The following is a 9,307-nucleotide window of genomic DNA, read 5'->3' on the forward strand; positions in this document are numbered from 1 at the left end:
CCCTTCTATCATAATTTAGGCAAAAAATGTATTCTTTTTCACACAGCAAAGTTTTTGCATAATAAAAAAATGTTTTCAGTGCCATTTTCACAGCCTAGTACTGTCCACAGGTATTCCTATTCCAAGCATCGTACAACCCAACAATCTCCACCTCCTTCCTGCGTGTGTGTAACATGACAATATAGTCGTATAGTAAAATTAATTTAAAACCACTAAACCAACTTCATTGCAATCACCTCATTCGGTTTCATCCTTTCTCCTCCATTTTTTGATCTGGATCGGTCATCTATTTTAAAAGCATAGGAGTCAAAAAGTGCACACAATTTCATTTGTAAAGTTTTGGGGGGGGAAATTCTTTATTCTTTCTTTCTATTTTACACGATGACCTTAGGAGGAAGAGGTCTTCCAGAATGCATTGACTGAGATAAATTGGACGATGGATAAATACAGAAATAAATGGTATTCTTGTATCTTGGAGTTGGTCTGCCTTTAACTTCAAGTATGTGGTGTGGTATGGTCCTCTGTTTCCTTTACTTTTTCCACTGCTGGTTTTCGTAGTCCCACTTGGCAGCAAAGCCCTCAACTGGGTTCATTTTCATGTCCAAAACCCTCTTCAACTCCTTCTCTTTCCACTCGGGCTCAAATGTGTGTGGGACGGGTCCGTACACTGCAAAGAGACAATATCAAATGTGTCAAGTAGTGGGTTTAATAACACTATTGATAATTAATGATACTTGCATTCCCTCTTTGTGTGAATAATCCATATTTGGAAGATGGAGGCATCACTACATCAAATATTGTACAGATTTGCAGTCATATCATTACCAGTATAGCCATTATACTCACCATATTTTCTCTGCCAGAGCACAACCAGGCCGGTGAAGCCCAGTAAGAAGAACATCCCTCCGACCACAGACTTCCACTCCGCCGATCCCTGGTTCATCTCAGCAAAGCTCTGTTTGAAGCTGATGCGGTACACTGTAACATTGGAAACATACAAAAATTACATGACTTAGAATTGTAATAAATGTAGGCTTACCTATAAACACATTCCTATATTAGTCAATGCAACATTCACTGTTGGGAAAGTCCTCTTCACCAATACATATGAACGTTGGAGCATCTTATAAAAAGCATGATGCAATGAAGTCTTACATGCAATCTTCTCCTCATTGGAGAGTCCAGCCCAGGAGCCCTTCTCCTTCACCTTCAGGGACTGCTGCTCAGCACTGAGGTTCTGCACATAGCAGATGTCTGGGAGGGGGTTCTCACGCCTGTCGAAGTAGGCAGGAAGAGTGTACTCCTCTACCTTGGCGACACCTGCAAAGAAAGACACAGAATGGGACATTTAATACGTTTTGCCAACACCAGTTGCCTTCATTTATTTAAACTTTTTTTTTTAATTCTTTGTGTTTTTAAGTGTAAAAATTATTGTCTTACTTTTTAGGAAGACTATGCTGTTAACACCAGAAGAGAAAGCGAAACATTTGAAATTGCCTCAAAGAGGGGTTTGAATCTTTCCAGTCATTCCAAAATCCTATACCTATCAACAGAGCTGAAGGCTCAGCTTGCACATTGTATCCAACACATAGAATATTTGTTAATATTTTTACTAACGGGAATCCTAGGAATAATGTGGTTAAATTACTATTACATTATTTTTGAACCCCAATCCTGCTATGTTAATTGAGAGATTTTTTTTCTTATTTTGTATTAATATAAAGACGACATTCACAATGTCACTGATATTTACACGTGTTAAAAAGTAATCTTGTTCAATACATGTATAATAAACGTCCTGTAGGCAATCCATCTGAAAGTTATTGTGCTCGCAGTAGATTGGCACAAGAAAATAAACTGACAACCACTGCATTGGTATGAGGAATGTTTTTCTGGTGGTTGGATAACATGTTAGGCCAGTCTTTGGTTTGGCTCAAGCACAGTGCCAGTTGTATAAAGGTGTCAGGTGGTAAGATGGGAGGAGAGATAAAGCAGGCAATTCACACCACCCAGACTCACATTACAGAATGCTAGAGAATTTGGTAACAATACAAATAAAAATAAATAAAAAAACTGTAAAACATGTAAAAGTTAACATTAACATTTATTAATTTCATAATACCATTATTCTCATTAATCAATTACTAATTTGGGGAAATTCTGGCGTCAATACATGCACATTTAATGAAATACGTTGTTTTATTTTTATTCATCAATAGTTTGCTTTTAACGATTGTGCATTCTCAGATGACAAACGTTATGGGCTTTTAAAAAGGTTACAGGTGTGTTATCTGTCAGAGGATAAACAAAATGCTTTCACTTTATACCGTGCCAAAAATAGAAAGTAGTCCCGTGTCATTTCAGTTTACACTCACCATGTCCTCCACGTACGCAGACAGACGTGGAAATGGCACGTTTGCCAATGAGGCTAAGCGCTCTGGTAGTCAGCATTCTGTGGAAAATGTAATATTAGAAATATTAGTAAACTAACACATTTTTATGCACATATGAAAGAAAGTGTACACAACTTCACTACAATTATTTTAATCTTCAAACAAAAGTGTAGTTACTATAACAAATGTACTATTTCTTAAACACATACATAAAAGATTAATCAAAAACAATTAACTTAATTTAAGCTGCACATTTCTTCAAAGACATTTGAGTGGTTGCAAGTCTATAACATAACATTTTCAGCTTTCCCCTCTTGTATTTAACACACGAGCAGATATATGCGTTAAAATAAATTCCAGCAGCTTTCATTAAAATTCTCCTACCTACTTTGTATGCACATGCTAGTTTGCTTATCGTTGTTATGACATGACAACAGATATCGCGCTAGCTACTCAGTAAAAGCCAAGCCAAATGCTAGCGTTAGCCGCACACACAAGGTCATAGATCCCAGTATCAAATGATGCAGACGTACTAGTTTATATGAGAACGTATTGTAAAATTAAACAATTTGCAGTCGACTTAGATTGTTTTATACGGTCCAATTGCAGATAACTGTAACAATAGTTGTCTCCGCAACACGTCCGCCTTCACGAGTCTGAATCTAGAAGCTAACGGGAAGTTAGCGCGCGTCCTAGCCTGCACCCGCTCTGACAAAGTCACTTGTATGAGCGCATATTTCCGTTAAAAATGCACCTTCATCTTCAGTCATTACTTACAATGTAAACGGATATTTTGCCAGTGTGTAAACTAGTGGCAAAATGTTAGGTATTACTATGTAACTGGAAATGCTACTCGTAAAAAAAATACAACCTTCTCTCTCTTCCTTGCTCCTGTCAGCCGATGGTCTAAAAGGAAGTATGACTATGAGCGGAAATACGTCACTGGGTTGTATATCTGTCTAAAGAAGAGGTCAAAGCGGGCCAGACCGACCAGACTACACCACTTTTATTAGAATCAATTCGTTAATAGCATGGTTAATATAGTAGCCTATTGATTGGGGAAAACATGGGGTCCTTGATTTATTAAAGTGGAATAAATGTTAACTATTATTTTCGTCAGTTACATCTTGAAACATGCTCACATTAGTTGTTGTATTGTGAATGTAGCCTACGTATCTTGTGAGAATATATCAATAATTGAATAGTCGCCATAGATGGTATATAAAAGTCGCCGACGTTTTGCAAGTGTAATCCTACATTAAGAAATATTATATTTGGCTGCTTTCATTACAGTGACAGACGAAATACATTTTTTTCTTATTAATTTATTTTACCTATTGGGAAGTTCTACATCCACAAATGCATATTCACAAACAAACAAAAAACAAAAATGTGTGCATTTATAAAGGAATGGCGTGTTTGTATCATAGATAGTATATAATTGTATCTTTAACTTTATCTTCTTTTTGTCTTTTCTTTTTTGATATTAAATTAGCTTATAGCTAAATCTGGTACTGCTTATGTGCTGTACATTGTCCCTGTTCAATAAACAAATAAATAAATATTTCCTTTCCTTTTTCTCTTTTTTGGTACACTATGTTTATATTTTTGGTGTTACTTGATACTGCACATGTCATGTATTTATTTGATTTTTATCTATTAATTATTATTATTATGACCTCAACTATTTTATTCACAATTCTATGATAAATCTAAATGTATAATCTTTGTATACCCTTGCAATTAACACATGTTTGCTCTTTTTGTAAATTGATACGAAGGGATAAAAAAAGACAAAGCGGAACATGAGCGCCTCATTTTTACGACACTACCATTGTGGTTTACGGCGCCACCGGTGCTGCAGAAGCGAGTGTAAGGTGGAAGTAAGATTAGCTTCTATGGCTACATTTCTTGAAACCGAGTAATTCCTACAGCGCTAAAAGACTCCAGTTATTTTTTCCGATTGTTAAGCTTACATGTACGTGTTAGAGGGCGTAGGTAAACAACACACACTGACAGCAAGGGGACTATTGAGGTAGATATTTACTTTTCTACGTGCATTAAGTTACATGTAACGTTAGCTAACGGCAGCAGTAGCCACTCTTTAACTGTCACTACTTTGGCAGGATCCGTCGCTCTTCTCACTCTGCCGATTGTCTTATAAACATGCCTATTCAGCTGACGAGTCAGGCTTACTGTAAAATGGTTTTACACGCTACTAAGTATCCTCATTGCGCCGTCAATGGATTGCTGGTGGCCGAAAAACCCAAGGAGAAAAAGAGAGACAGCCACAGTGAGCCAGTGTTGTGTGTGGACTGTGTGCCGCTGTTTCACGGCACTCTCGCTCTGGCTCCTATGCTAGAAGTAGCCTTAACACTGGTAAGTTACCCGCTTGTAAACATTTACACAATCAACTCTGTAACTGTATTGAGTGTACACCCAGCTTTAAACTAGTGTAGCCCGATACAATAGTCTTACAATACAAGACATCGGTTTCTGTTGAAAGTTTGGATTTGATTCAACCTCAGGGTCATTTGGTGGGCTCTAGTTTGTGGTGCTGCTCTGCACAAACAGGTGTTTTTCCTATTCAGATAAATGGGGGTTAGATCCGGGTCTCGACATATCTCTAAACTAGTTTAAATCAAAAACTGAACAATATAGCCTTTATAAACCCGGTTTATATTGCAGGTTACTTTTAGATTGCATTGGTTTCAGCTATGTCTTCCTAATACTCTGGATAGCACTATACTGGTGGTGTGTAGTTCCATGTTTATTTTATTTACCTTGCTGAGAATGTATAGGGTCTGACCTCTGCTGTCCCTCTTCCCCTTTGTTCTTTCATGTTGGCTCTACGACCCCTCCTCCTGCTACGTCAGATCGATACGTGGTGTAAAGAGAATACGTATGTGATTGTTGGATATTATCAAGCCAATGAACGCACAAAGGATGCAAGGTACACACAACTAAAATGAACAAGAACGCCCTCCGAACCATGCGTACAATCTCTGCACTCTGATGCACTAACCTCTTGGTCCGCTCTCTTTCAGACCCAACCAAGTTGCGGAAAAAGTGGCGGCCAGGATTTGTGAGAACTTCAGCGAAGCAGCTATTGTGATGGTACCTACCTACTTAGGCTTTTGTAAATGGATAATACATATATGAATACTTAGACTGCAGACTTACTGACTCAAAGTATGTGGTTAGTTAAACAAATCTTTTTTCCCCCCTCAGCTGGATAACAGTAGATTAACAATGAGCTGTTTCGAGCCCATTGTTCTCATCTATGATCATCACGAGAACAAGTGGAAAAGCAGAGATGTAACTCAGTAAGTGTCTCTGTGTTAAGACCTATTTCACTGTGATACTTGTACGTGTGTGTGTGTGTGTGTGTGTGTGCCTCAAACTCAGCTTCTGGAATACAGGTTCACTGTGCTCTCTAAATGAGTTGCAATATTTCGCAAAAACAGTGTACATACATACATTGTATAGATAATATGTTTTAGGTGTTAAAGGTAAAGTCAGCTATTCTGGAGAACACTTTTCTCAAAAACATTTATTTTGTGGCAATCCGTGAATATCACCTCACAAGATACTACCTGGCTGTATATACTGTGTACTGTGCACTGAAAAAGTAGCTGGTGTTAATACACAGCCTAGGCTCTGTAAACTGGTTTGTAAACAGAGGGTATGCAAACAACAGGGGCCCACCAAAGCAAGCAACATGCCCGTTTACAGAACCTTGGCTGTGTATTAACCCCTTCAGACCCGCATTTTTTCTGCTGGGCAAATAATTTTTTTTTTAGCTGATTCAGACTACTCTTGAACATAAAAACAGAGTGGATATATTTTTTTTTTTCAAACTCATGTTTTTATGAGTTTTTTTTCATGTCCATTCCAATGGACGCCAGGACACGATGCACGTAAAATGCCATAAAAACATTAAAAATAAAAGGCATATATGTCCTCAGGTATGGCCTAAACATCTAGAACTGGATGTTTTTGAGTCTGTGTAAGTTTCTGAACATGCACAACTTGATAGGTGTATCACAGCGAGGGTAGGGAACAGCAGTGGGGTCATCACCAGGAAAGCCCAGTGCCTACTAGAAGAGAGGGAAATGCTATGACGCAATCTGAACATGCACATGAAGACAATATATGTAGGATTGTAGATAAGATGACATAAAAAAGACATCAGTTTTGCCTTCAGTAAAACGATCATGGAACTTCCAACACATAACCATGCTTTTTATAGTAGGCTAATGAACCTTTAACAAGGTTATTCACCCGACTCCTGATGTCCATTGCAATGGACATCGGACTTTGAAAAAATCCTACAAATTAATTACGTGACATATGTTCAAAATAACTTCAAATATTATCACTTGTAATAGTTAAAATTACACTGAGAGCACGTTTGTTTGGCTAGCATGAACATAAATGTAGATTTTAGATTGAAAATGGGCAGTTACTCTTCCCTCTCTGGATCGGCTGAGCCATACTTGTCTTGTCAGATGTCTGTCACTCTCTCAGAGCATACTCAAAGTCATTACATGATTTTGATTGGATAATCAGGATCCAATCAGTAACCAGCAGTGCTGACATCATCCAATTACAGAGTATTTATTGGTTTAGAGAAAGAAATATGTCATGTCCATTCCAATGGACGCAGGGTCTGAAGGGGTTAACACTGGATTTATTTTCATCACACACACACAGTACAGACAGGTAGTAGATATTGAGGAGATTTTCACTGATTTTGACAAAGTGATTTTGACAACATGCGCTTTCCAGAATAGCTGACTACACCTTTAATTGACACAAACATTGACATTTTATGTCTGTCTTCTAGCGACTGCTTTGAGGACTGGAGTGAAGCCCAGAAGATCACATCTGCTCTGTTAGAGGGCAGGACCTACGAGAGCCTGATTGACTTTGACAATCACCTGGATGATCTGCGGAACGACTGGACCAACCCCGTCATCAACAAGGCTGTCCTGGATCTGTGCTAAGACCTTTAGTCAGGAATGATTACCCTAAACACATACACACACACAGAAATATTGCTGCCATTTCAGCATGCATGATGCTACTTATGGTGTAGCACAGGAGTACAGCTATGCTGAACTTAATAGTCTTTGATCCATCCAAAGGCTCCCTTACTAACAGGAACTTGCAGAGCTCTGTTAGCCAAAATCTCTCAAGGGCAAGTGCCATGTGTGCACTGTTGGCACGCGTCAACCTTAACAAGTGTGATACTGAGGCGACGAAGGCAAAATATGTGTTCGAATGCAATTTAAATGTTCTTTTGTCTTTTCCTGCAACGGTCTGTGTTTCGTCATAGTTGTGTGCATAAAGTTTAATTCTAGAGTATTTGATCTGTTGTTTTCCCTCTTTAACTTTTATGGCCATTTTCCATACAGAGAGGAAGTCTTTGTGTGTGTCCTACATTTATATAGAATTTTTAGGTGATGATTGTACTACTGAGATATGATACGATTATTCTTAATTAAACTTCTAGTTTTTTTTTAAAGCCCTAAAACAAAATTCACATGTAAAACTGTAATCCGACGATGTTTTGGGCCAGATAAATTAAAGAGAGGATCATGCATGTTTCCTGCATGTCTCTCCTGCAGCTGTCAATGGTGCCGCTTCGGAATGTCATTCTGGATGATATACATGTTGGCCTGTTGGCTTTTTAATAGTTTTTCTGGGATATTTGTTCAGAAATATAATGCACAGAATCGGATCACGGGAATGTGTGAATTTTGTTTTATGTCTGGTATCTGATTTAATAATTAAGTAGTATTTATTTATATACTTAAATGACCACTATTTAATAAGTAATGTTAAAAAAAAGTTAAATACTTAATGTGAGGATACAGAACTACCTTTATATTTGACGTTAGATTTAACCAGTAAGAGCTAATTGTGTGAACATAACTTTTTTTTTTTTTTACAGAAATTTTATGAACTGAATGTACAATGAAACTTAAACCTTTTGAAATTATCCAAGACTTTGTCAGACTCTTTATTTCGTAAATGACTTTCCCGTTTGTCCTATTACCAATTGTTTTAGAAAAAGTAGCTAAATCACTCACATTTCCAGGGCTGTAGCTGCTTTGTTTTAGTTCTTAGATTGTGGCCTCTAATGGGAAGGTATTTTGGAGAACATACAATTTATTTTTTATGTCAGTTTGCATGACATAATTTATCTTAAAAACACTTATATTACAAATGGTGAAGTAGATGACTCCACTCAATGATTCCCTCAAGTGCAGTCACTGATCATATTTCGACTCATCACACACTGTAATCCTTCCAAAAGTATAACTCACTGATCAGATTTCGACTCATCACACACTGTAATTCTTCCAAAAGTATAACTCACTGATCATAAGGCTAATAATAAACTATCACAATTAGATTTTGCCACTCATACTGTAGACCCAGTGAAAATGACAAGGTTGGTAGCCTATATTGTACTTCCTACTCCAAAACATCTAGACGAACATATAGCATATGCAGTGTTTCAGGTTGTCCAGTATATAAATAAATGAAAATATCCACATTGAAAACAATATCTACTTACATTAACAGTATTAGTAACGTAAAGACAGGGCTTTGTAAAATAGTATATTTAATCGACTGTGTTATAACGTCTACCTAAGTAGCCTAAATGATCTAAATGTTGAAGTATTTAGATCATTTAGGCTACTTAGATAGACATTATCACACAACGGCTTCTGCTAACTACTTTTATAATACAAAAAAACACAACTATTCAACAAGTGTAAGAATAAGAAACACCGCAAAATAACAATGAAACGGGAGTCACAAGTGCAGTAATGTCAGATAAACCACCACAGTCTAGGTTAACTGTCGTTTGCGTCCACCTGTTTATCACTTGGTGTATG

The 9,307-nt window shown here is 37.4% G+C and overlaps 2 protein-coding genes across 2 annotated transcripts; one reads left to right on the forward strand and one right to left on the reverse strand.

Moving 5' to 3' along the window:
• Positions 1-323: 323 nt before the first annotated feature.
• Positions 324-3,316, reverse strand: cox4i1 (cytochrome c oxidase subunit 4I1). The gene is made up of 5 exons (XM_080031181.1): positions 3,265-3,316; positions 2,376-2,452; positions 1,156-1,320; positions 847-978; positions 324-667 (listed from the first exon to the last, which is right to left on the reverse strand). Exons 2-5 carry the CDS (start codon positions 2,449-2,451, stop codon positions 531-533), a joined length of 510 nt encoding a protein of 169 aa, XP_079887307.1. The 5' UTR covers position 2,452; positions 3,265-3,316; the 3' UTR covers positions 324-530.
• Positions 3,317-4,259: 943 nt separating this feature from the next.
• Positions 4,260-8,376, forward strand: emc8 (ER membrane protein complex subunit 8). The gene is made up of 6 exons (XM_080031157.1): positions 4,260-4,428; positions 4,520-4,772; positions 5,270-5,346; positions 5,441-5,510; positions 5,625-5,719; positions 7,243-8,376. The coding sequence occupies exons 1-6, from the start codon at positions 4,370-4,372 to the stop codon at positions 7,400-7,402; spliced, it is 714 nt and encodes a 237-aa protein (XP_079887283.1). The 5' UTR covers positions 4,260-4,369; the 3' UTR covers positions 7,403-8,376.
• Positions 8,377-9,307: the final 931 nt, after the last annotated feature.

The sequence above is a fragment of the Ammodytes marinus genome (assembly GCF_949987685.1).
Source record: "Ammodytes marinus genome assembly, chromosome: 1".
In the NCBI taxonomy this organism is placed as follows: Eukaryota; Metazoa; Chordata; class Actinopteri; order Uranoscopiformes; family Ammodytidae; genus Ammodytes; species Ammodytes marinus.

What these genes read in the sequence shown, in the direction of transcription:
- cox4i1 (XM_080031181.1), bottom strand. Translation starts at nt 2,451, where the DNA reads ATGCTGACTACCAGAGCGCTTAGCCTCATTGGCAAACGTGCCATTTCC. An exon ending in CTGCGTACGTGGAGGACATG is followed by an intron (nt 1,321 to 2,375) that starts GTGAGTGTAAAC and finishes CTTTCTTTGCAG; the next exon opens with GTGTCGCCAAGGTAGAGGAG. An exon ending in GCTCTGGCAGAGAAAATATG is followed by an intron (nt 668 to 846) that starts GTGAGTATAATG and finishes GTCTCTTTGCAG; the next exon opens with TGTACGGACCCGTCCCACAC.
- emc8 (XM_080031157.1), top strand. Translation starts at nt 4,370, where the DNA reads ATGTACGTGTTAGAGGGCGTAGGTAAACAACACACACTGACAGCAAGG. An exon ending in TAGAAGTAGCCTTAACACTG is followed by an intron (nt 4,773 to 5,269) that starts GTAAGTTACCCG and finishes CTGCTACGTCAG; the next exon opens with ATCGATACGTGGTGTAAAGA. An exon ending in GCGAAGCAGCTATTGTGATG is followed by an intron (nt 5,511 to 5,624) that starts GTACCTACCTAC and finishes TTCCCCCCTCAG; the next exon opens with CTGGATAACAGTAGATTAAC.